The sequence below is a fragment of the Oxyura jamaicensis genome, chromosome 1, assembly GCF_011077185.1.
Source record: "Oxyura jamaicensis isolate SHBP4307 breed ruddy duck chromosome 1, BPBGC_Ojam_1.0, whole genome shotgun sequence".
Lineage (NCBI taxonomy): Eukaryota > Metazoa > Chordata > Aves > Anseriformes > Anatidae > Oxyura > Oxyura jamaicensis.
The window spans coordinates 141136723-141164307 of NC_048893.1; the positions used below are offsets into that span (position 1 = coordinate 141136723).

At 43.7% G+C, this 27585-nt stretch overlaps 1 protein-coding gene across 1 annotated transcript in view; it reads left to right on the forward strand.

Moving 5' to 3' along the window:
* The window catches only part of SH3RF3 (SH3 domain containing ring finger 3), a 238048-nt gene that overhangs the window by 154104 nt on the left and 56359 nt on the right, over positions 1-27585 (forward strand). The window contains exon 4 of the mRNA XM_035335431.1: positions 4747-4842. Within this exon, the coding sequence (XP_035191322.1) occupies positions 4747-4842 (96 nt within the window). The remainder of the gene's footprint in view (positions 1-4746; positions 4843-27585) is intronic.

Consider the following 27585-nt stretch of genomic DNA (forward strand, 5'->3'; position numbering starts at 1 on the left):
GCTGATGCAGTCAGTTCCTCTGCAGAGTCACGAGCACTGCCGTGCGGGAGATGCGATGTGTCGCTCAGAGTAATAGTCATTTGAATGTCTCCGTTTGCGTCTGAAGACGCTGGACCCAATCTCAATTTCATTTACCCTATTTTCTCTTTCCTCAGGTAGGAGAAGTTGCATCAGGACACCATTCACATAAACTAGCATGAACTATTTGTGTCCCAAAACTCATTTACTGCTGCCAGACATTTATAGCTGGATTTCATATATAAACATACAATAAAGGAGAAATCGGATTTTACATATAAACATACAATAAAGAATAATTTTATTCTGAAGAGAAACTACAAGAGAAATCAAATATAGGCATCTTCTGTATCATTATGTTTTTTTCACAGTTGTTTGCTAGACTTTGCTTTTTCTCATCCTCCTTGTTACTGTGCAGACAGAATATCTGTCAGTGCAGTAAAAGAAAACAAAGGAAGGATATCTGGGTTTTCCTCCTAGTACTTTTTTTCAATATTTAGATGTCGTGTTGTCCCAGAGGTGGACTGCAAGGAAATGAAATCTGCTGCACACTGATCCTCTGCAGAGGGCCTCTACCATTTACCCATTCTCGTCTCCTGTAGGCAGAGCACTCTACAGAGGAAAGGCCAAAGATAAATCAATGACAAAACTTTTGTATGTGTGGTTGTAGGTTTAAAAATGGGAGGGAAAGAGCAACCTGCACCCTGAGCATCTAGGGCAACAAACAAAACTCAAACTTGCAGTTTTCTTATACCATGTGGACTGCTCCCTTATTTCCCTTTCCCATATTAGCCGTAGGTGAAGGCAGAGGCTCCTGCCTCTGTTTCCTCCTCTTCAGTGTCTACAAGAAAATGAAACACCCTGGATCTGTAGCTTAATGTGTTTTTCCTCAGCGATTAGCAAGGATCAGCCAAACCAAGCACTGAGCAGTTATGTTGCTCTCTGTAATGACTGCCTCCAGCCCCGGTCTGTTTAAGTCTGGCAGCTCCTGATTCTCACTAGCATGTTTGCTATCACCACGGGGCATCTCTGCACACCTTTGGGATATGCTCATTGAACACAGTTTTCTAATGTCTCCTTAGGTAATACTGCTGTATGAATCTGGGCTCCTGCTGCCTCTGTTTTAAAAAATGACCCATGCTTCCTTGGGCTGGGATTTCTGGTACAAAAAGGATTTCAGCTACAGCAATGCAAATCTGGAGTAATCCCATTGCTATCTATGCAGTTACTCCAGCCTTAGAGGGAATCCATGTTCAGCCTAGTTTTATTTTGGTGTTGGACCACATTCCTGTAGAGGAGTTCAGGTGGCACTTTGGAGACTGAGTCCCAGTGGCAGATGAGTTTCAAACCTATCAAGGTAGCACAAACTGTTTCCCATGCCTTGTTGCTCATCGCGTTTCTAATCCATCAGCCATTTCCTTCACTTCCCGTCATTTTTGCTCCCAGCCCACAGCGCTGGTTAACAAGTGCCGTGGTGGTTTTGCAGCTATCAAATCCCTTACTGGTGCCTGGCTGCAGAGCAGCGTCCCAGCCCCTAGGCACGCAGCGCCAGCAGCCTTTGCTTTTCAGAGGGACTGTCGTGCTGGTAGGTGGCAATGGGGATGCTCACGCCAGCTGGCAGTTGTGGTTGGCAGGAACACAGATCACTGCACGGCGCCACCCTGCCAGCACCAGGATCTCCCTGCTGCTCGAGATGGGGTTGTCCTCGTGCAGAGCAGCAGCTTGGCATCGCTTCGTTCATGGCTGTTAATGACGAGAGTAAAAATCAGGCTGTGAGTCATGGCTGTTGTTGGACACAGTTTTGTGCCGTCTTCTCAGCAAAATGTTCATCTCGCTGTCAGTCAGATTGCTTTCTGAGTGATTTGTCCTTGCCTCCCTTTCGGATAATGTTATAAACTGGAAGCACAGGTCCTACGCGCCTGGAGCAGGGCTGCCCCACGCTGGTGAGTAGGGAGAGACTTCAGCAGGTAAAAGGGAGCAAATAACGAGAGACTTTAGGAACAGGCATAAAAAGAGCACGAGCTATCTTTGTCAACCTACAGTGGATACCATTGGCTTTTGAAATGAGATTTTAGGCTTGGATTCACTTATGCTGCCTGGGAATCAATTTAGTATATGTGAAATAGTGAAGTTCAGAAAGTTTAAGTGGTATGCCAAGAGATCTGTGGCTCTTTACTATTCATGATCCTTTAGGGAACCTTTCTAGGAATTTATAGGTAGCACAGCTATCCAACTAATTTAAGGCATTAAAACAGTTCATGCTGGAGCTTTTGCCAGCCCAGTGTGTAGAATGATGTCGTGGGCTGTGAATTCAAAGAAACTTTCTATTAATAAAGAATGTCAAGAGATGTTTCAGGCTTTGCTGTAATTCTCACAGATTTTCAACACCCTTCTGAAAATGAATTCTGTAATGGAAAGCATTCTCAAGGATTTGCACTTTGCTCTCCCACAAAGATGCACATTTTGAATGTCAGTATATCTCATTATGTGCGACGATCTGATTTTCTCATATATGGCCACATTCAACAGCCAGACTTGGCAGAGCCAACCTAAAATCAGTGTATGCAAATGCTTCCAGATTTTATAAGTCTGTATAAAGTAAAGCTGGAAGGGACCTTCAAAGGTCACCTCTTCCCTGCCCCATCCTTGTGCAGGACCAGCAGGATCCACCTCTTCTGCCATGTGCCTGTCCAGCGGGCCCCATGGACAAAGATTACACAGGTCCTTTAACATGAGGGCTAGTTGAGGGCTTCAGGGTTTTTACAGTTAAAAAGTTTTTTCTCAATTTTTTATCTTACACGTGCGTGTGCATATATGCGTGTATACACCCAGACACAGGCACACATAAGATATATGTATGTATAGATACACATATAGTGAAAGCGTAGGCTCATCACGCTTTCGGTTTTATAAAAAGTATTTTAAGAAAATAGCTGAACAAATATAGGAAGTAGGAACTCTCGTAGCAGGTTCTTGAAGCAGTGAAGTCTTTTATTTTCTTTATTTACCCTCTTTACCTAGATTCTAAATTTATGATAATCGGTCTTTTGTAAGAGCATGTGGAAACTTTGCAGAGACATATAACTGTCAGTTTTTTACACAGATCAAAAATGGTCCGTGCAGACACAGCTTTGGAAAGGAATGCTATTCTTTTCTTCAGGAAATTAAATGCACAAATTCTTTTTGCATCCTTCCAGCTGTAATAAATAGCTGAAGGTTCAGTCTGTGGCTGTTTCTCTTAGCTTTCCCCAAATGGATCATTCAGATGAATAATTCAAAGGAAACATTTAAACTATTTGAAAGCATACATGTTCAAGATGCACACATTCTCAAAACAGCAAATTACATCACCTCACTGTTCTGACCATTTTCTATCAGTTTAAATCCATGGGCTGAACAGCTTGGATCAGATTTTTTTATATATATTTTTTCCTGCTAAGTTATCTGCAAAAAAATAAATCTCCCCTCACCTGAGCAGTTAACATGAATAACTTGTTACGTGGAGGGCTGTATACCACATGTATATGTGTGTTTTTATTTTCCTACATTGAGTGGTGAAAATAAAGCGAGAAAGGCGGGGGAACTCTGTCTCACCTTTCTGGAGGAAAATGATTTTTTCTATCTTACAAATTTCTGCACAGAAACAGAGGAGGCTTGGATGCCATGAGAGGATGAGTGGCATATCAGCAAACTTGACTTCACAGCTTCTCTCAGCCCACTCCTTTCCTGCAGTTACAGGAGAGTCTCAGTGGGACCTGGGCATGCAGGTGATGCCCCATATAGAGGGTTGCCTTCAGCAGCAGCTGTAAAAAGCGGTGCTAGGTCAAGGCCTTGCTTGGTGTGGCTAACTGAGCATGCAGATGTGACAACACAGGTCTATCGATGAGTTAAACCAGCCAAACTGGAAACACTCAGGGTTTGTTTCTAGTCATGTGGGCTTTTGTAATGACTGGTATGTTTTGGGTTTTAGTCTATCAAAAGAAACTTTGCACAGTATGAGTCTTCTTTACCAACGCTTTTCTTAATCTACTTTATAATCAAAGTTTATCTTCTGCTATGATTTTTTGCAATATATCTTGAATTAACTATAGTATTATAATGCCATTGGCTTCACAAAACTAACTGGGATCTAAACTGAAGCTGATCCAACAGTTGAATGCGACTCATTTTTTATACTGTTACACTTGCCTTTTTACCCGCTCTGCATATTCACCTTCTGATTTTTATTTTTTTAATGAAAAATGCTCCAGCAGTGAAGGGTAGTTGCTTGTGCTATAGCACGTGTTTCTTGCTGAAAAGGTTTTCAGGTCTACCTGTGCTCTGCTGGAATTCCCCACTGAATTTCCTTCTGCAGCAGCCAAGTGTCATGGTAGGCACTGGGATGCACAGCTTTATGCTGGAGTGTTTTCTCCTTTGGTTTAGAAACAACTTCATGAATCAAATATTCTCCCAGTCCCTGCAGTGAAGACAGGAGTTACCTGTTCCCACTGCTGTGCATATGCACTTGGAGCTGTTGGCAGCTGGCATGAGCTGCAGGGCACTTCAGTGCTCTGTGATGGGGATGCATGGGGTAGGACGCTGGGTCCAGGACTCAGGGAACATTCCTGCATGGCTTAAGGCCTTTTTTTATATGGTCTTTCCCTAGATTGTCATGTAGGTAACTATAAAAACTGGCATTTATCCAGTGGAAAAAATCTATTGATGTATTTTGTATATTTTTGATTTTAGGATGAAATCTTGACGGTCATCAGGAGGGTAGATGACAACTGGGCAGAAGGAATGCTGGGCGACAAGATTGGCATTTTCCCTATCCTCTATGTTGAGGTAAGCTCAAGACAGGTGGAGGAGTGGGCTCCTGTGAACATCCTCCATTTATATTTGCACCCACAAGGGAAGGATAACCTTGGAAATCCTTGAATGAGAAGGACAAAATACACCAGAATAACTGAAGATGTATTTTTTGGCGCTCTGCCCTAAGACACTGAGAATACGTTTGCTTCAGTCAATTCAGTTTGAAGCAGCCAGAAAAATGTACACCAGGAACCGCTGAAGGCCTTCCACCCAGCATTTCTGGTGTAATCTCAATGTGTATGGAAAATGGGATAGGATGACCACAGCCAGGCATCTTGCACACACCCAAAGAGAGGCAGGGGCTGCCAGTGGGTCAGAAGCACCTCCATGAGCTCAGCTGTGCCCTTTGGAGAGCCAGGGAGTGTCACATGAGTGGTTTTATTTTGTTTGTTTTGTAGGGTTATTTTTGTGGGATGTCTTAGAATCATTGAATATCCTGATTTGAAAAGGATCCCCAAGGACCACTGAGTCTAACTCCTAGCTCCACACAAGGGCCACCCAAAAATCAGACCTTGCATCTGAGAGCACTGTCCAAAGTCTTGAACTCCGTCAGGCTCGATGCTATGACCACTGCCCTGGGGAGCCTGTCCCAGTGCCCGACCACCCTCTGGGTGCAGAATCTTTCCCTAACCCCCAGCCTGACCCTCCCCTGTCCCAGCTCCATGCTGTTCCCTCGGGTCCTGTCGCTGTCCCCAGAGAGCAGAGCTCAGCGCCTGCCCCTCCGCTCCCCTCGTGAGGGAGCTGCAGGCCGCCATGAGGCCTCCCCTCAGCCTGCTCTGCTCTGGGCTGGACAAAGGGACCTCAGCCACTCCTCATTCATCTCCCACACCAGATCCTTCACTATCTTCATAGCCCTCCTTTGGACACTCTTTAATAGTTTTATGTCCTTACATTGTGGCACCCAGTACTGCACCCAGTACTAGAGGTGAGGCCACACCAGCACAGAGCAGAGCAGGACAATCCTTTCCCTTGACCAGTTAGCATTGCCGTGCCTGATGCACCCCAGGGTACAGCTGGCCCTTTTGGCTACCAGGGCACACTGCTGGCTCACGTTCAACTTGCTGTCAACCAGAACAGACAAGAGGCTGCTCTCCAGCCTCTTGTCCCACAGTCTATAAGTATATTCAGGGTTGCTCCATCCCAGGTGCAGAATCTGGCACTTGCTCTTTTTACATTTCATGTGGTTGGTGATTGTCCAGCCCCCTAATTTGTCAAGATCTCTCTGTAAAGCTTCTCTACCCACGAGGGAGTGGGTATTTAGTATCATCTAATTATCAATATAGTATCATCTAATTATCAATATCAACTAATTTAGTATCATCTGCAAACTTACTTAGGATGCATTCAAGTCCTGTGTCCAGATCATTTATGAAAACATTGAAGAGAACTGGCCCTAACATGGAATCCAGCGGGACCCCACTAGGAACTGGTCACCAGCCTATCTTTCACAGTTCAGTTGTGTTTTAAGTCTCTGAGAGAGAGAATTCTTTGTCCTGAGCACTTTCCAGAAATCATTTCCATGTGAGACTTCTTGCAGAGTAAACACTTGGACCTCGTGTCCTCTGAGCAGACCTGTCCTGCTACTTCTTCCCACTGCTACATGTCCTCCTGATAGTTCCCCTCCAGCCAGAGGGTCAGGGGAAGAGCTCAGGCTGGCATCATGGTGGGCCTGTTGGAGCTGCTCTGCTCTCTGAGCACTTTCAGAGAACTTTCCTCCTTCACAGATGAACCGGGTGTGCAAAGAGCTGATGGGCACCACATGCGTTCCAGTTTTATTGAGGTGCTGCCACTCTGCACTGGAGGCTCAGCAATCCCAGAGCCACCCAGCAGCATCAGCATAGGCTGGTGCTGCTCTCCAGAGTGAAGCATCTCCTGTGTGGGCACAGCAGAGCCCACCTCAGCCCTACTACAAGCAGATCTGATGCCTGCCTTCAAAATCTCTTCTCCAGATTTCTTAGTTAATGACTTGAGACAAAACAGAGATAATTAGTGCCTGACTACCTAATTATTAACTCTGACAATGACCAATTTGGAATAAACCATCATTAATACACATCGCATTCCCACAGTTGACAAGAACAATGATATGAAAACCAGAATGTGTAGGAGCTGTTATTGGGAAACCAGCTGCCGCCCATAAGTTAATGACTAGTTTTCTTCTATTCTGAGCATGTAAAGACCTTTTCAGTTTGTTGTGATTAAATCAGAGAACCAGGATTTCTCCCAGATTCCATCCTTTTTCCCTTTTCTTTCAAGTTCCTGGGGGTACAAGGTGACTGTCCAGAACTTTGCTACAGAAAGAGAGAATAGGGGACCTCTGCCAGCCAGCCACTGTTGCACAGCACCACCTTTCCCCAGCTCTAGTCTCACATGCAGGTGCTTGTACTGCCTGCACACCATACAGCATTCTGATCCCTCTCCCACCCTTAGGTATCTGTTCTCTTTAATTACTGCTCCTGTAGGATGAAGGTCTGGGAGCCTCAGAGGAGCAGCCCACTGGGAACAAGTGCAGTGTTGTCTCACTGAAGTTCTCAGTGCACTAGCTTGTCCCAGGCAGCCACAAAGGAATAAGAGGAAAGGCTGTATAGAGTCAGAAGATCAATACTGGAAGTTTCTAAAGAAATACCAACAGCAAGGCACCCAGCACCACAGGAGAAGAATGCACTTAGGAATGTGTGTGTGCAAATACATTCATATACAGACACACATGTATATAAAATAAGTACAACTATGTACCTTTATGCATATATTTGCATAATATGCACACATATATTTCACCTGCATAAATTTGGAATTGGTAATATTAAAGTTTTCAAATGAGACACTTGGATGATATAGACATAATACTTGTGCCGTGATTTGTAAAGCCAAAGGGAAATGATCCTCCAGACATAACCATCAGCCCCCTATTTCATCCATATCCTGTTGGATGGAGGCCTTGTTCTTAGTATGAAGTGGGCTTGTGCAGCTATTGGAGTTTTACAGTTATTTCACTGTTGCCAGGTTCAGATGTTACTTTACATTAAAAATTAAGGGGAATCAGCAGGCCAAATCCCAAAGAAGTTTTGAAAATCTCAATGCCGATGTTTATGAAATAAATCCATCTAAAAACACTCCCCGAGTCTGTCCAAGGCCATTAAGTGGTTTTCAAAATCTTGGCAAAATGTGCAGAATAAGCAAAGCTTAACTCGCACAGTAGCCTTTTACTTGTGCAAGTTTATCAGCCAAAGCGTGTGGGATTTTGCCTGGCATCCAAAGCCGTGCACTCCGGAGGGAGCCCAAACAAGAGCACTTGCCCTTGCCACAGCAACCAGAGCGCCAAAAACCAGTCTGGTTGCTCATGGATGCTGAATTTCTGTGCCCAGGAGGACAATTTCCAGAGAAAGACTGTGGTGTCACAAAACAGTGTCACAGAACACTGGATACCAGAATATATCTGCTCCCGGCAGTGTTTTAGAAAATCCGTATCTCAGCATTATGTGTGGTTGTCCAAGCAGCCAGGTAACGTACAGTGTAACATGGGATATTCTTTATGCTTTGCTCCTCAGAAGTGTCCAGCAAGGTTGCTTGCATGCCTGCTGTGACTGAGAGCTCCCTGCAGAGAGGCTTTTTCCTGTCTCTGCAGTGTCATCTCTGTCCCACAGTCTGAGAAGCTACAATAGCGTGAGCAATAAATAGTTGCAGCTCACTATGGCGACTTTTACAGAGTGAGTCACACACAAGATGTGGTCAGGGAGACTTTACACCGTCTTTTTTTCTTATTTTGTTGCCATTCTTCATCTCCAGTAGAAATCATTTGGGCTTATAATTTAAGTTTTAATTTTTCTACAGAAAAAAAAAAAGACATAATCAAAATGATTCTCAAGGTGCCTTCTGCCTGGAAATAAGCATCTTATTAATAATTTCCATTGTCTGAAGTCATATTCTTGCCGGGAAGTGTGTAGGACCTGTAAAGAGTTCAAGGTCTAACAAGATTTCTTTTATTGTGCTGCCTTCAAGCTAGCTCCTTCATTCTTAATAACTGCTATTATCTCTGTTTGGAAGTTTTAAGTGTAGTGCTCTTATGTCTGAAATTGGGAATAATGAAGAATACAGGGTGTCCTAATAGATTTAAGTGTGTGGGAATGAAATTTGAAGGCATGCCTAGTATTTGAAAGGCCAAATCCTGCTCGGATGGATGGTCAGTAACCGTAACTTCAGAAAGCAGAGCTGTTAGACCCGAAACTCTGCCTGCAGCCCCCAGTGCAGAGAGGCACTGCTCGAGATCGAGAAACCTTAGGAGTCCATGGTAGAGCTAGGCAATTACGTGGAGCACGGCTGTGACTGTAATATCAGCACATTACAATTGATGAAGTGCCAGCCCATTGTTATAATGTTTTATGACAGCAGGGGCACTGAAAGCTGTGATTAAGCAATATTAGGAGTTTTTAAAGGCTTTTTACAGAGCAGTGAAGCAGCGTAGTGGCGATCTTCTCCTGTTCTTCAGTCAGAATGAGGAAAAGGTGGAAAGGAGGTCCAGGAGAAAGAGGGAGGAGAACAGACAAACCCAATGGTCTCAGTGCCCTGCAGCATGGATACAGAAGAGTCCCGTGAGACCCAGGGGAAAAAAAATGTTGTCAGTCAGTGCTTAGAAGGAGTGCTGCCAAAAGGAAAAAAGTAATCCAAAACCAAATGCATTTCTTAAAGAAAACAATGATTTTTCATTCCAAAATTAGCTTTGCAAGTGCAGAGCACCACTCTTAACAGCTTTGTACTGTACCACTGGTTCTACCGATCAGTAAGGACAGCTCACTCCATACAAGGGTACCCAAGCACATTTGCCAGGATCCTAGGTCATTGCATAGTGTCACAGAAACCCATCTTCCCAGCAGAATCTGTCCTTAATTGTGTAACTATATCTTTTGCTGAGGGTAACCTATAGTCAGCCACCAGATCAGTGCAAACAGTTAAGAGTTTAGTGTGTATGTGTCAAGTTCATCTGAAGACCAAGTGTTCCAGGAGAAGATGCTGAGAGCCAGTCTGAAGGCAGTGAAGCCTTTCCCACAGCCCAGCCTACAGCCCTGCTTCACTTTGAAGTGTTCAGCCTTTTCCTGGTGCCGTGGCCCAGTCTGACATTCAGTCTCGATGGCATTTGGGATTTTTTTTTGTCTGCCTGCAGATTCACAGCTTAGTTCCAAATATCCAAGTATAATTATATTCGTGAAAACTGCGTACTTCATGTCTACATTTTCTTTGTTCTCAACCTTTTTTGGTTCCTCCCTGCAGCTGCAGGGCAGATGGATCCGTATGGGACTCCCATAATGAATTCAGCCTCGAAGCCTGACCCATCACTTAGCGATGTGTGGCCTCTGTGGAAGCATACTCCACACCTTTCAGAGGCTCACTTATAACCTCCTTTTCAAGAAGGGAGCATTAGACAGTCATTACATAGTAAGGTTTGTTTGGTGCCCTATGAAAAAACAAAAACAACAACAACAACAACAACAACAACAAAAAAAACACCTTGAATGATCTCTGTTTTTAGGGACCTTCAAAATGGTTCCAAAATGGTTCATTTTAGCCTTGCTAATATCATTTAATGCTAATAAAAATGGAGGATTTTGAGAGGAGGATAGAATGAAACTGTAGATGATTTTAGAAAAGCTGACTTAATAAATCTCAGAGGAACAAATTTGTCCCTGTAGTAAGTAGGTGTAACACTAATGAGTAGCGAATTATACCCATTAACATCACAATTGATTTTTTCTGTTCTCTTTCCTTTTGTGTGTCAGATAAAAATGGAATAAGAACCTTGTAAATCTGGCAATGATGTAAGCTGTAATAGGTGTTCAGCTAATTTCTGTTGAAAAGCTTTATTGATATGCATTTTCAAAATTTGTAATTACATTGTTGTAAGACTCTCATTCCTGCATCTTCATAGTTTCTAAAAAGTTGGTGCAACCTGATTTCCTCTTGCATAGAAGATGGTAGAATGTTCTAGGATACTTTCTCGTATCAGATTTCTGCGTGGATGGAGTATAAAACACAGTTCCCCTGTTTCATATTCAAACTCAAACATGCAGAAGTTGTGTTGTAGGCTGCAAGAGGGACCTCAGTAAGATCCTGTACACTTACTACTACTTTCACATCAATCCGTGGATAAAACTTATTGATTTAAAGTGTTGTCGCATACATACAAAGTGAAATAATTTAAATAACTTCAAATAACTATGATGCCAGTCAGCAAAGCTAAGAGTATTAGCAGTCAGAAGGGAGAATAAGATTAAACATTCAGATGTGCTGCTGTTCATTAGGGGAAGCTTTGGGTAAGTGTCTGTTGCACATTTCTGGAACACATCCATCTTCTCAGTGCTCTCTTTTCACTGCTTTTGCCACTTGTAATGTCTCCAGCTTATATAAATATATAGAACACGTACCATCCTTCCCATTCTGTCCTGGAAGTGTTGCTGACAAGAGACTTTTATGCTTTCCAGACGAGACTGGTATAGCCCAAATGAAAGCTACAGTGACAGGTCTGGGGTTTCTCTGTAATCAGTTCTCAGTGCAGGTTGTTGCTCTTAAACATGTACTTCTCTCTGCTGGTGAGGACATAGGACAGTCATTCTTCTTAATCGGGTTCCAGCTATTGTGAACAACTAGGTAATATACCATCCCTTTCAGAAACCAGACAAGAATTCTCGTCACAATAGCCAGTGTATTTGCATCTACTTGAAACTTTCTCCTGGACCATGAATATCACTAGTTTGGGAGTCATATACGTATTATTTTTAATCACTGTCCCACCCTTTTCTGCATAACAATGTCTTATTTTCCCTTTTGTTTATATAAATGAAGAACCTTTTGCTCTTTGTTTTAATGTAATGTAAATTAGCATGACTCTGGGCATGTTTTTTCCCATTTTTCTTAACCTTCAAGTCATTTCTCTGAAGTTCTCCGTTAGTTTCTAGCATCCTTCATGAGGTGATTATTCATGCATATTCTATAAGATTTTCCTTTGTCTTCAGGATACAAAATTGAGCTAGTGTTATCACCTTTGGACTTAAATGCCCGGTTTCCCCTACACTATGGAGCTGAGCTTCTCAGCTCCATAGACTTGTTTTAATCACTCATTCCCCTTAGGCTATGTCTGGACAAGTCGATGCAGGATTGCTTTCTGGTTTCACATCGGGGAACACGTTCCTCCTACATCAACAGTTCATCTTGAGTAGGTGCCACAAAGAGGAAGCCTGCGTACAGAGGTGGGTGGGAGCGCTGTCACCTTTGAGTCATCCTCCAGCCCAGACAGTCACGAGACCTGCGGGGAGCTGTGGGAAGAGACGGCACCTAAATTTAGACATAGCTGTAGGTTATGAAAAAATGCCATTTGGAAAGTGACAGCTTTAGTTACGGGTCTTCTGTTGCTTCTCCTCCTGCCTACTTTCACACAAATGAACTCATAATTATTCAGATTAACATGCTACAACCAATCTTTCTATTAATCTAAACCGTATCTAAACTACTGTCAACTCATACTGTTTCAGGGGCTGTTGAATCAGAAACTGACCAGCTGTCACATTCAGGAATATCTTCCCCTCCCACCCCCCATTATTAGTAACATCTGAATTTCCTAAATTTTATTTTGCAAAAATAACTCTCCAGGGTTATTTATAGGCAGCTTCCAGTCCAGCCAATGTAAACACACAACCTTGGCAAATAAGATCATTTCCTGACTCTTTTTAAAAGCATATATGTCATTTTGATACCTGCATGGGGCATGTTTTAAGTGCTGCCTACTAGGAACTGAAAATTGAAGTGCTAATTATGTACCTAAGTAAGATGGACTGGCTTTTGCTCATGATCTGATAGCAAGACTTCTAGCCATCATCCGTTCATGGATCATAGAATCATTAAGGTTGGAAAAAAACTTCAAGATCATCTTGTCCAATTGTCTCCCCACCACCAATGTCACCCACTAAACCATGTCCCCAAGCACCACGTCCAACCTTTCCTTGAACACCCCCAGGGACGGTGACTCCACCACCTCCCTTGGCAACCCGTCCCAATGCCTGACTGCTCTTTCTGAGAAGAAATGGCTCCTCATTTCTAACTTCCAGAATTTCCCCTACAAAACCCTGTTTGTCATCCTTCCCCAGTGTGAAAAGACTGGGGACTTGCTTGCTGTGTTTTACACATGCTTTCAGCATGCAGACCTACTCACTTGCCCTTCCCTTTACCTCTAACTCTCCTGAACTGTACTAGTGCTTGAATATGTGTTTTCCAGTCCTGGATGCTGTTCTGTTTTGTTTCTGCTATTTCTATGCTGAGCTTTGGTTTCTGCCTCAAAGTTGATGTTACTATGCTGCCAGAGTTGCTTGTGTTACAAAAACAGCACTGTAGATGGATCCCCATATTCCCTGGACAGAGAACGATATCACAAACGGTTTTGTCTTCCTGATATTTTCATCCATTTTAGTGTTTCCTTTCTCTTACAGCCCTTTTGTCCCTTTTTCCTCCCTGTTTTAAACTTCTAAATTTTCAGTTACGTTATAAGTGAAGAGACATCTGCTGAAGCCCAGTCGTACCACACAGCAGATTCAGGAACGGGACAGCAGTTCTGCCTCCAGTACCACTTGTGGACTGGGAAATACTGCTCCAGATCATGTGGGAGACCTTGTAGGTCTCTAGGTACAGTTCATCTGTCCAAGGCAGATAGATAGTCCTCTACAGGTGAGCTAATTGTCCAGATTGCCCCTTACCACTGAGTGAGACAAGCAGGTTCTCATAGTCGAAGAAACAGATATTGCCACTTAGTGGAGACATCTGAAATATGTCAGCTTCCTTGTAGAAGAGCCTGTTTCTCTGCATTGACTAGGAGGGGAAGGCAAGGGTGACAGCTCTGGCCTAAGGCAATGGTGGGGGGACATTCCTGGACCCCACTCTGCGATGTCTCAGGCTGAGAGTCTGTGCTCTGCCTGCTGTGCAAAGGAAAGGCCCACCACAGGTGTTGCACATACAGCCTGAACATTTCATCAGCAAAGAGTATCTACGTTGAGGTCAGTTCTTTTGTGTTACAGACAGTATTTATCAATTTCCCAAAGTACCTATCTGTCAAATAGCTATTGATGTTTGTTCTGATATTGTTAAGAAACATTAAAGCTGCCGTATCTTTCAGAATGAAACAAAATGTCCTTTCACATCTCTTACAGGTTTTTTGTTGCTGTTATTGTTGGTTGCTTGCTTGTTAACTATCTCTGACAAGTGAATGAATGAGCTTCTGACAATGCTTAGACATACATACAGCAAACCTTGGGGAAGCCCAGGCGTACCCTTTACTACCCACAGCTTCCTTATTCTGCTCCTGGGGTAGCTGAGGCTCTTCCACACACACACAGAATAGTAATTAAATAATTAAATAAAAAGCAGAAGTAGAAGTTCACTTGGAAGTAGATGTTTCTAGTGGAAAAATACCTCAGGCAAAGGACCCATCCATCCCTTTGGCCCCGTCCCTGCTCAGAAGGACCAGTTAAGTGGGTAGCACATTAGGATTGGCTTTTGCCTGTGCATTTGCCATTAACCACTCTGAACTTCCTCGCGATGCTCAGCCTCCTCATAGCACCCAGCCATTGGAGTGAAACGTTTTAGCAATGACACAGTTTTCCATGGGCCTCTGTGCCATCCCCCATGGAGCATACCCGCTGTCCCAGGCACTGAGGTGGCTCTAGAGCACATCAGCAACCCACTCTCTCTAGGGGAGGCATGGGAAGGGGCTTTTGTCTTTTCCAGCCATTGATCACCTCTGACAGCTTCTAAAGATCGCTTCAGCGGTGCTGAATTCTTGGCATCTTTTTCCTTTTGAAAAAGAAAATGTCTTTCAGCCTCGCTTACCTAGAGCTAATGCATGAATGTATATTAAGAAGCTATATGTCAACAGATACACGATTTGTCTAGCAGTTAATGAAAAATAAAATCCTCAAGGACTTCATTATGTCTCACACATTCTTCACTTCATTTCCTACTGTTGCTATTACTGTGTGTTGCACGTCTTAATTAGCTTCCTTCCTCGGGAGCTTTCCTGGTGCTGCAAAGCTCTTCCAGTGGAGATCAGCAATCCAGATGTAGCCACGGAGGCCTTGAGGACAACCATGGCCAACTGGCTGTCTCCTCTGCCCCTTTGCTGGTGGCAGCAACATGATGAGCAGAGGGCAAGACGTGTCCGCGTGCCAAATGTGGCACTGGTCAAAGGGAAGTGGGTCCAGTATCAAGACACCAGCCTGTGAAATGGCCTGGAGGAGCTGGAGGCACACGTTATCCCTATGCCTGTGATGGGTGTGGTGACCTCCATCAGAAGGACAGGATGGACAGCTGGTGCTGGTGGCACCATGAATGATATGCTGGGAGGTACCTGCTAGAGCCCCCTCATCCCTACTTCCACAAGATAGCATCTTATATAAATAATGTTCTTCCATGCTCAAGAGTCACTAAATTTGGTTAAGCTTGACCCTCTAAGCTTTCAAAGAGGAGTCATTTCAAGAACATATGATATGACAAAGCTGTGAAGTGGTTTTACCTCTTTCCTTGTTTCTTATTGTGGCAATGGTCAAACTCCTTTCATACTACACACAAAAGAGACATGGGAGTGCATATGTGTGCTGAATGCTTACTTCAAACAACAAAAATACCATGTGAAGTTGATTTTTAGTCTAAAAAAGATGTCATTAGCTATACCAAAACCAGATGTTAAGTCTTAAATCCCCTAACATTTTGTTAGGTGTTAGTGCTGAATAGTGAGAATTCCAAGCTCACGAGACTAGAGGAGGAATCAGTACAGGCAAATTAATACCAAAAAATCAGAATCAGAGGAAGAGAGTTGGAATTAGTTTGGGGATCTCCACCTTTTCAACATTTTCTCTAGATCACAGGATTCTCGAGGGCTCATCCCTTGGTATTTAGCATATACTGTAGAAGAATTTGCGCACAAGTCCTTCATCTTGGTTATTTCTTTCCTTTACAAAATAGATCTGCCATTGTTTATTTTATGTTCTGCTGCACCATTTTGGGGTTGGATGATCCTGTCATTATTTCAATCTGACGAAAGCAAGTGCTGCTGCCAGAGGGATTGTCCTGCTTTTGCCTCAGCCATGGCAACACTTTCATGTCACTTCCCTTGCTCCAGGATTAACAGACTGAGATGGATCAGGGAAAGCTACTCATTTAAGCTGTCATTACTTCTTTAGTTTCCAATCATATCTGTTCCCTTGTCCCTTTTACTGTGTAGCCACAGGAGCATCCACGTGGATACAGGGCAGAAAGTGTGAAGACGGGAAAGGAAGGCACATGGCATCTCACAGTCACCTCAGGAAATCCAGGGCACCAGCCCTCACCCACAGATATTTTGCAGGCAATGCTGCTGTTGAATTGTGCTCTAACCCATCAAATCAAAATGGTGAGGTGAGGAACATGGGTCTTTGTGCAAGCAAGCTCCTCTTCCTCTTGGTCATCCCTCAATTTATCCAATTATTTTATTAAGTTGTAATTTTATGACAAAGGAGCACTGGATACTCCGTAAACAACACTAATAATATTACCCTTGGTTTAAGTAAGGCTGGAGGGAGTGTCCTGCTCTAAATCTGACTTTGAAGTCTTCCGATCTGGTTAGACACAATTAAATCAAATTGACAGGAAATTTCATGAGAGAGGTTTCCATAATAGAATTTTTCTATAACAGAATTTTTCTGGAAACCCTGGGACAAAGCAGGAGAGGCACCAGAGCATTCAGGCAGGGGTGGACTCATGCTGGACGTACTCCCTTGCCCAGCTTCTCAGGGGAGGGCACTGAGGGAAGAGGCAACTCTGCTTTGTTTTACTGTTTCTTGAGAAGAAAGCAACCCTGCTGTAACAAGGAGAGCACTCCTGGTTTGAGCCCTGCCTGCTTTGATGTTGGTGAGGAAAGTAAAGCAGTTCCCTGAGCCGTGACATGGTCTGGGAGCTCACACTGGGCTTCTCTGCCCCATGGAGGCTGGGTGGCTTCTTTTCAGCAGCTGCCTGGGGCCATGCTCTGCTTCAAGCACTACCTCTAGATTTTGGCATATGAGGGTCTCTGGTGTCACAAGAGTGCTCCTGAGAGCTGAGTTTAAGTCCATAGCAAAGGACATGTCTGTCTGCTTTTGCATTGAGCAACTTTCTCTCAACACACACCTGAGGTTTCAATGCAGTACACTGTCAGAGTTAAACACGTTACTTTTCCTGTTTGGTCCTTGGTTAAAGAGGGATCAATGTGCTTTCATGGCAAATAATAAACACATTGCCCATGGGAATCACATCCTCACACCTGGCTCCATTCATCCATTCATCTGGCAGTGCTGCATAGTCATGGGACAACCTGACTGCTGAGCATTCACAAAGATCAAACTCTGATCATCTTGTATCCCGATTATGGCTACATCCTTTCTGCATCCATAACAAATGCAGACCTGCCTCGTTCGTGACCTCATGAAAGTGCTCATCTGCTGCCAGTTCTTTCCCTCTCATGGCCTTTGCTTTCCTGTTGAGTACATACAACTTGCTCATACTTACAAACCTTTGATTATTCATTTTTCTCACTACCTATTGCTTTTTATTTACTATTGGAAGATCTACTCCTGCCCTTTATCAGCCAGTGACTTTATCAGCCAATCCCTTCGTCATTTTTTTTTTTTCCAAATTTTCATTTACTTCTATAGTGCTCTGTTCTTCACTGTTGTGGAGAATGCTTCAAAAACATCTGGACAGCTGCATCTGCATAGGTCCTCCAGAGCCCTCTCTGAAATTGTTCTTGGCTGTGATGCCTACAGAAGATATCTGAAGTGCAAAGTGTTTTGTCCCTCTTGCTGATAAGACTGTTTCTTTGTATACTTCGTCTATATATTGTCTTCATCTTTATTTGTGCTTTCTTTGGGCCAAGAGCTGTCTTTCTGCTCTGTGTTTATGTGATATTTCTCACAATGGAGCTGTGATCTGTAGTGGCAATTCTTCAGCTTTTAATGGCAAATATAATAAGTATTATTAACAAATGTGTCTGTGTGACTTCATCACATAGTGTGGTCGCAGTCTGCAAAAACTGAGTTCCCTCGGGACAACTTGTCTCCCTGCCTAAAGAATGTAGGTGCAGCCCGGGGAAGTCCATTTTCAGGAAGCAATGGGTTAGGAAAATGTTTGGACTTGAGTAATGTTGGGGGCGTGGGGGGCTACAGTGTTCTGCCCTTTCAGAGGGACTTCCGACTGTGCAGACTTTTTGTTAGCCCATTAATTTTGCCCTCTCAGAACTCGAACAACGTGGCCTAGAGCAGTGGTTTCCCAAATTCCTTCCAGTTGCAGCACACTAACATAACCAGCATTTGCATATGGATGTCATAAAAATGACTAATGCCGGCAATCATCGTCCTTCGCGGCAGCAACGTGACACATGTGCCCAAGCATCCTTGGGGATCGGCTCCGAGCTCCCTGGCGCTGGGGCAGTGGCACACCTCTCATCTAGCGGTGACGCCCGCAGCAGAACGGGCTTGGACAGACAGCAGAGCGCGAGTCCAGCTTCCCGCGTGCTCGTGGGAGCTGTTTCACTGCCTGACTCGACAGCACCGGGCCAGAAATCAAATGCAGGGAGTTGAACAAATAACATTTTCTCATTTGATAGCCAGAAAGTTCAGTGAACTCCTTGACTGCAGCCATTGGCAAGTCTGTCGACAGACATCAGCCCCTGACCTCGGCCATGTACCCAATCATATTTTAACGTCTGTGGCTCTCCGAAGAAGGCTGCAGATGGTTCCTTTAGTTGGGGGAGAGTCAGTCACACCACGAGTGCGAGGCTGAATGCTGCCATTTTCAGTCAAGAATTTGCAGAGTCGAGGGAATTCGTCGCAGTTCAGCCTTGACAGATTTTTCTTCCAGCAGATGAGGGGGGAGGGTTGTGAACCCCATTACATCATCATCTAGCACAGAAAACACGCTTTCGTGTCTTACACCATGGCTTTCAGCACCTTCAGCTACTGCTCAGGCTCCCTGCACAGGGAGATGCACGTGGTTATGCCCCGTGCAACAGCCACTGCTTCCAAACGCCCTCCCACCCCGTTTGTTATCCACCTTTTACCAAGTATGACCGAAGTAGAAAGGCCTCCAAGGTAAGACACCCTTGTGTGAAAGTTGTTTTAAAATGATTGGTCGCTGTACAGAGTGAAGGAGGGTGTGTAGTAGCACTCCCACTGAAGGAACGGAGGGCTGTGGTGTTTTAACCAGGCCGGCAGGCTCTGGCAGGAGCTCCACACGCACAGTATCTAACTATTCGGTCCCTTGGGACATCATTCTGTTGCAAATAGCCTGTACCGCATCCAGCAGACCTTCTCTGCCTTGTACGTGGGAAGTAGGAGCCAGAAGAGTACGTAGTCCAAAATGTCTCTTTCCTATATATAGTACACGTGGGGCAAAGGCTGTTTATCACAACCCGTTAGTGCTGATGTCTGCCTGAAGTGAGTACGCCTTGGTTCCTTTTGCAAGCAATTGAACCAAAACATTTTCTTGGCATTTGCTTTCATTCTTCATTTCACTGCTTTATCAGAGATAGAGACAGCAGTACATTTATTTGTGTGCAATTCCCCACAGGTAATCTTCAGTTGCAGCACATAAAACTTAATTTTCCCCAATTGCATGAGATTTCTTATTCTACACAAAGTTGTAAATCACCTCAACAAAGACTCCTTGCCTGCTCAGTGCAGGCAAAGCCTTGCGGTGCTTGAAAAATGACTTCGGTTTTCCCACATGCTCCTTGTACTGTTATTCCAAGGGCTTCTTAGATTTATCCAACTTCATGCTTTGTGAGGATAACAAAGCGTGATGTGGGGTGCATTTAGGTCTTTTTCTCAGCATCCACCAGAACACTTTTGTAATCAAATTCAGAAAGGACTTCAGCATCTATATTTATTTTAATGTTTCTTTCATCCTTTTCTTTTATTACGTTAAGTTGGAAGGAAGTTCTTTCCTTAAATAAGACATTATAACATCGGTGCTTCCTTCACAGCTCTGAACATTACAAATACAGTACTTTCAAGCACAATATTTCCAAGAATGAATCTCAGAGAATGAGCCAAAGGGCACGATGTAGTGTCTAGATGTGGGTCCATGCCACAATGCACGCAGCAAAGGTCCAAGCAGCAACATGAGCATAATATTGCCTGGTTCACAGTCCCATTTATAATTGCCTGGGGTCACACACTATTGTCTGGAAGTCATTTACCTTGAGACTCGTAGACTAGATGTGTGCATTTACTCTGAAGTGATCCTCAGCCTTAACTGCTGGTATTTGACCCATCAGTTTTCAGGTAATTCAAAATGTTTTAGGTATTGTTGCGCATCCAAGAAAACAGTAGTACCAGGAGCCTTGTGGGACACGAGGGAAGGAGGTAGAAAGTTGCCAGAAAATGTTGGAAACATGAGGCTTGTCTCTCTTTAAAGCAGGTAGGCTCTGCAGGTATTGCTCAGAGATCACTTGCAATCCACACAGCTCTTCTCCAGGTACTGCAATATTTTTCCTAGCCCGTGCCAAGGTTTTGACATCCAGCTGGCTCAATGTTTCTGCAAGCAAAGAGTTTTCTAGATTTCAGCACAAAGCTGCTTCAGAGCGCTTCCCTTCCTCGCTGTAACTGGCAACAACGGTAACAGGCTCATACAGCTGCTGGGCATCAGCAAGGTGTGAGGATTACATCTGAGAAGCTTCTGGGAGTGCTCCTGAGTCCATCTTAGCCTCTTGCCCTGGCTGCTACCCAGCACGAGGCTGCTCACACTTCTCCTGCCAGCACCAGTATCTTCTGTCTCAGTGCACATGGGCACCTGTACTCACAGAGGCACAAAGGTTTTCCAATTAGCAAGAGCAAGAGCAAGGGAGACTCAGCGTGGCCAAAAACACAGTGGCTTCCCCCAGGAAAATGTAAGTGTCCTTTCAGATCTCCAGTGGCTGTTCCTCAGCTCAGGGACCTTGAGCCTCGAGCCCAGGCACCTGGGTGAACTCACAAACCACTGTAGACTTGGTTATTTCCATGATTTTTAGCTGAGAAATATCATCTAGGAAACAATCTCTTGATGGGCATCTTGTCAGAAGTAGGATGATCCAGGGAAGTACTTCAGTCCTGATGAATTTCATTTTTTCTGATGATAAACCAGTTTGTCAGTAAACTCCTGGCAGTCTCCAACAGGGACTCTTCTGGTGCTGAAATTGGTGCCAGATGGGCACCAGTCCTTCCACCGTTGAAGACAGCTGGAGTTTTGCCACTGACTTCAAAGGAATTAGGATCAAGCCCATGAATTCACGACTGCACTTTTTATTTAGCTTTCTGAATAATTTATAAGTAAAAATAGGCTGGACTCTCCCACTCTTTCTGATGTTGAGTAAAGCTGTATTTGGTTATTTTTCTTGGTTTCAAAGGAGCTTTGGTGCCATCCTGAGCATCTCATTATGAAAAAGGGTGCCCCCACAGAGGACAGACATGAAGAAAAGAGAAGGAAATCCTCAGGCACATTGAAGATGCACAGCAGATTTGAGATTCAGAGATGACAGATCAGAGTAAGACAGTCCTCGTACTTGGAGCTGAAGGCTAGATAGCTAGAATTGTTTCAGGGAATGGGGAGGGATGAAGAAAGCACACTTCTTTTTGGTGAGTTCATCTATTTTAATGCCGTTGCAGTCAGTTTTATTTTCTTTCTTCTCAGCACTTTGGACATCAGCTTCCATAAGGTTATTAGCTGCGCTTTGCTCCTGAGAAGACTTTGCAGCAGACTGAACATTTTTCTGGGATTCACCAAGCCATGTGTTTGCTCTCTATCACTGCAAACCATTTTCCATCTTAAAACTGTTTGGAAAAAAGGGAAAGAAAAAAAAGAATCCCAGTTCACCACCCAAGGCTTAGTGTTTACTTCTGCTGCACGCATCATTTATTTTCATTCTGCAAGATCATGATGACACGCTCGTCCAAGCACATGCTGTTCTAATATGCTACATTCCTTCGGCCTCTCAGTGTGTTAGAAGTGACATTGCTGCTAAATGAGAAAGGTCTTGTAAGACAGGGAAATAGACTGCTAAGTACCACTCCGCTGCCTCTCAAGGAACCATGTTGAGGACAAAAATGATTGGCTTGTGTTTTTCCAGACTGCACAAAAACATGTACATGGATGACCCTGACTAGGAAGGCTATCTGTTTTGGGACTTCTCCTCCTTCCTTCAGAACTTTGCTGACACATTTAGCAGGCTTTGAAAAAAGGAACAAGGCTTACACCTCAGGCTGTGAGCAGAGGGATGGGACACTAGCAGTATGAGATGCGTCCTAGCAAAGTATTTCTGCAGCTATCATTCCGTGTGAAGATGTTCAAGAAAATGCCTGTATTGCTCTTCTTGTATTTCCTGGGTGCGTGGAATGACTGCTCCCAGTCACAGTGTGGGGTTTCGGAAATCTGTCCTACATGATGGATAAACCACTGGCAGCAAATCTGTTTTGCATTTGCTTGTCCTTCCCTGACAATAAATTAGAAAAGGCAATACTGGATTGTTGCAGAGATTAACACAAAACCATGAAATAATGCTTTGTTTTAGCTATAATATTTTCTCTTAAACCATGCCACACTAATGATTCCTCATTAGAAGACGTTGCATAAATGAATAATTGAGATAGGGTTTTGTGGCTTCTGCCCCATGAATTTAAATTGTCCATGGAGAACTTGGGAGGCTTTCCCTAAACATTTTTTTCATCTGAATATAAGAATCATATAAAAGATTAAAAGTATAGATGCATTCAGTATGACTTGTTTGAAGAGCCCTTGGCACAGCTTTGGCTGCTACTATCCCATTAGTAAGCTTCTGGAAGTGCTGCGCATCGTCTGTGCTAACTTACCCCGTGAACATTTGAAGTATTAGGTGAAGTGTTGTATACTTTCTCCTAACACCCATTTGAGTCACAGGGTGGTTTTGCTGCTTGGCCACAGTAGAAGAAAGGCTGTACCCTGCATTTGCCAGTAGGGATAACGATGTGGAAAAGCTGTTTGAACTTTCTGAAAAGCTGCTTTTTGGAGATGAAAACGCTTCCATAGATGCAGTCCTCTGAGGAAACTCACAGGGACAGAGCGTCTTCCATATCTGTGTCCTTCCTTATTTAATAACCTCACTGTGCTTCAGAGCATAAATCATAATACTAGCGAAAACTAATTTAATGAGGGCATAAGAACTTAGTATTTCCTGAAAGTAACTACTCCAAACCAAAAGCACAGTAATAAATTCAGACTGTTTATTTTAATCACAGAATCAGCTATGGAACTCCAAGTTGCCAAAGTTTCTGCAAGGCATAAAATAGGGACGTGCGTGATCTGCTCAATATTTATGAACTGTGAAGTATAAAAATTAGCCGTCCCTCGGTGGAAATATTTTCAGTCTTTCGGAGGGACATTGTGAAGAACTTTTATTAATAGTCTTAATTTTCCTTTCTGCTCTGCTAAGTGCTTCCTCTCTAAAACCTTAAGCATGATGTTTTTCCCTGACCAGTTTATTCTTTTTATCAAGTATGGATTGATTTGAGGGGTTTTGCAACCTTTTTCATTTAAAAATGGCCTGAAATAATGTATTTCTGGTCTTATACCTGTACTTGAAGAGCACCACCCTTCAGCTAATTCTTTCTATACAAGCAGAAAGGGCTTACAGAGTAAATGAAACATTTCATTTCGAACCTGCTGCCTGTCTCCTCTCTTGGAGAAGACCGAGCTGCTGTGGTGGCTGCTGTGTGCCACAGTGTCCCTTGGAGGTCTGAACTATGGGGCAGCTTTGCCAGTCCCACGGAATAGCAAACATGATGGTGCATTTGTCAGGGGAGATGTGGTTTCTATTAGTCGAGCAGTGGTTTTGGCCTTGCACTTGTTTATTGATCACCCAAAGAAATTCTGGTGGCATTGTCCTTTTTTTTTTGCTGGTGCAGTACTGTTGTGACAACAACAAAAGACTGAAATGCTGCTGTTGCAGACTAGAGCAGCAAAGGTTAATTGTTTAAATTTGACCCAGTCTCCTGTGCTTCTACCTTGTTCCATAACAATAATAAGTTCCACAGTAATAGTTTGTTTTTCCAACTAAAGCTAGGGCTAATTATGGCCCTACCAAGGGCACGCTGGCCAAAAAGAAGCTTTTTCCTCACTCTTTTTCCCAGCTTCAACATGTATGTAGGTGTATAGTGCTGCCCACTGAAAGTTTAGTGCCTTGCCTCACATTAGGGTATGCAGGGCAGATTTAGTCCCACCTGGGGACAGCCAGTGCAGATGACAATTGTGTGTGCACGTGTGTGAGCATGTGTAAGCATGTGCAACAGAAAGAGAGAGAGAGAAAGTCACCATAACGCATTCTGCAGAAAAATGAGGTTTATCTAGAGACTAATGAAACAGCGATTTTGACAGGGAGAACTCCTGAGGTAGCTTAATGTTGGTCCCTTTGCTGCCCATATGGTAAAGTCACAAGTGGAATATCTAAAACAGTCCTATCTAAAAGCCACAAGAAGGAGAAGAAGGAGGAGAAGAAGGAGAAGAAGAAGAAGAAGAAGAAGAAAGAAGGAGAAGAAGAAGAAGAAAAGGAAACAATGCTCTCCCTCAGTTCATATTGCAGGGACTGGTTGGCTTGAGTCCAAAGCTCTGACAGCTCCTATTATTGTGGCTGGGAGAGCCGCGTGGCTCTCTCATCAGGGTCAGCAGATTTTTAATGAACACACTCGATTACTGCTCCCTTTGCGGGAAAAGGTTGTTTGGAGGTGAGCGCAGCTCTCTTCCTTCACCCCGGGGATGAGGTGAGGAGATGGGGCTGTCTCCAGCATGGATCCTCGCAGCAGGGAATTCCTTCCTGAGAAACAGGCAGGAATTCCTCTGTGAGCTGGGGCTGGTGCATCCTTATCTCAGCATGCAGCACCACAGGCAGCAGTCACCGAGACCCTGCAAGCAGTTTCACGGCAGTGTTTCACTGCATCTCTTACCCAGCAGTGTCCCTCGGCTGTCGCACGGCGTGGCTGCACAAGGTTTTGCATTCTCAGGGAATGCAGGGCTGCTGGGAATGTTTGGCAGGCTCGGTGTTCAAATCCAAGCCTTATCCCTCTACAGCATATACCGAGCTTTCTAGGGCATCCCGTTACTACAGAATAGATCTGGGGTAAAACCAGTCCTGCTGCAGTCTTAAGGGCATTTTACAGTTTGGGATTAGCAGGGCCAGAATTTCAGTCATGCACTCTTTTTAGAGGAGGGGTCAGAAACAAGCAAAAAAGCTGTGTTCTGGTGTTAGGGGTTGTTGTAAGAGTTACAGTCTTTCAGAAATGTCAAATTCCTGAGACTGACTGTGGGTCAGAACTTTCCATTAGGCTTCTCCTCTGGAAGCAGATCTGCCTGAAGATCTGATGACAGACACCAGAAAGCCATGCTTGTTTACATACCCCAAGTTTAAAATAAGAAATTTGCAGTCATGTTTATGTTTAAAAAAGGGTTTCTAAAAGTTCTTTGCAAAGAGACAGCATCACTTGGTCCTACAAAGCAATAAGCAGAACCTTTCCTCTGGCGCTCCAAGCCTATTTGGGAAGTACTTTCCAGCATCCATGGGCAAAGCTGTTTAAAAACAGAGTTCTCTATGACAATAAAGTGGCAAAGCCATAAAGCATTTGTTATCTTGGCAAGCCAAAATGATTTTTTCACAGTATTTCAGGAAGACTTTGACATTCCCAAGAGTTCATTAGCTTGCCTGTTTTTAGGAAGGGGGGCTCTTTTTGCCTTTCATCTTCTACCAGTAATGAGAATGACTTTGTTTGTATCTATATGAGGCTATTTTTTATCACTCTGCATTTAGATGCTAGCTCTCTTACTGACCTTTTAAATCAGATTTTGCTTTGAACAACAACAACAAAAAAGTAATGGGTTTTGTTGTTTTAAAAAGAACAGTTTCAGTGTTAAATTGGATTCCAGCCAGTAGGATTTATAATCTGATTCTTACAAGATGAATCAGAGTTTTGATATTGAGAACTGGAGCACTGCGTTGACTGTATGGAGTGCTGCTGTAAAGTCAGGAAGTTCAAAAGTTTTTATTTTTATTTATAACTCTTTATATTTTCTTATGTCAAAGAACTAAAATATATTCTTATCCTGCTTGATTGATTAGCAAAGAACTTCCTGACCTTCTGATGTAGAAAATATTGTGCATATTTGACGTCTTTCTCCTTTCCTCCTTATTATTTCAAATAATTCAGCTAGACTGTCTCTATCAGTTGGGTAAGCAGAGCTGTAACACCTACTTAACGGAGGGGAACCATCTGGTTTCCTTGAAACTTGCAGCCTGCTGGCAAATATTAGGTTGTACCAATTTACAGCATGATGAAGTGGGAAATAATGGACGTTCTTGGAGAATCTGAGATGGGATCAGCTGTTATTGGCAGAAATTGGCAGGTGCAGCGCACTGTGCCGGCCGTAAGCACGGTCTCGTGTTGGAGAGCGCAGCTGGAAAAATGGCCTGCTAATTGAACGGTAGCAGGACTCCCAGCAGCTCTGACAGTGGTGGACCATCATTAATTGGGGGCTCTTGGTTGACTTGGTGGCGGCTGTCACTGAATCAAGGATCCTGCCGGTTGATGCTTTTCTAGGTGCTGGAGCGTGTAGTGCCTCTTCCGTGCAAGTGAGTCCTCATGGAACCAGAAGTGCTTTCAGACTTGGGAGGGCTGGCATGAGGCTGGTGATGATACCTATTTCTCGTTTGTATTTGCAGTATGGTGATGGAGATTTGGAGCCATAAAAGCTACTCAGTTACACATTTGCTTAACTGCACACTTCTACTGTTATTTTTCCCACACCTCTGTTTTTCCTTCTTATAGTCAGTTGTAAGGTTTATAGTCAGGTTTCCAAATTAGCTTGTCATCAAGCAGCAACTATTCTTTTTTTTTTCTTCTTTTTTTTGGGGGGAGGGTGGGGAGAGGAAGCCCAAGGGGGCCTTGTCCTTGACTGAAGTTCTTGGATGCTGCCATATTTCATTCAGTGGTTATGGAAACCAACATAGCCCATTTTCAGACAAAAATAGCCTGTTACATGTGCCTCTGGTGCTGTTTGCCTGCTCCTGGATGGGCCCACAGCAGAGTAAATGTTGCTCAGGCCTCAGCACCTGAGGGTCCCCTCTGCTCAGGGGTGACATTTTGGTGCTCAGCATCATCCCCTTGCTGGGACCAGGGCGGGTGTAGGCTGAGCATCCCTGCTGCCTCCATGATGCGGGATAAGTGCTTTTGACAAGGGTGGCCCAGGTAGGTCCAGCAGGTGCCATCAGCAACCTGTGATGGGTCATTAACATCCCCCTTCTTTACTGTGTTTTTTTTTTTCTTATTTTTTTTTTCCTAACCCTTCTTTTTTTTTCTTTTTTTTTTCCTTTCTTTGTCTTTTTTGCCCTTTCTTTTTCCTTTTCCTTTTTTCTGCTCCCTTCTTTTTCTTTATTTCTTCTATCATTTTCTGCCCCTTCTTTTACCTTTTCCTCTTTTGCCCCTTCTTTTTCCTTTTCCTTTCTTTTCCTCCCCTTTCTTTTCTCTTCCTTTTTAACTTTTCTCCCTTTTTTTTTCTTTTCCTTGTACTTCTTTCTCTGTCTCTTTTTCCCTTGCCGTTTTCCTTCCCCTTCCTCTTTCCCTTTCCCTTTTCTTTCTCCTCCTTCTCCTTCTCCTTCTCCTTCTCCTTCTCCTTCTCCTT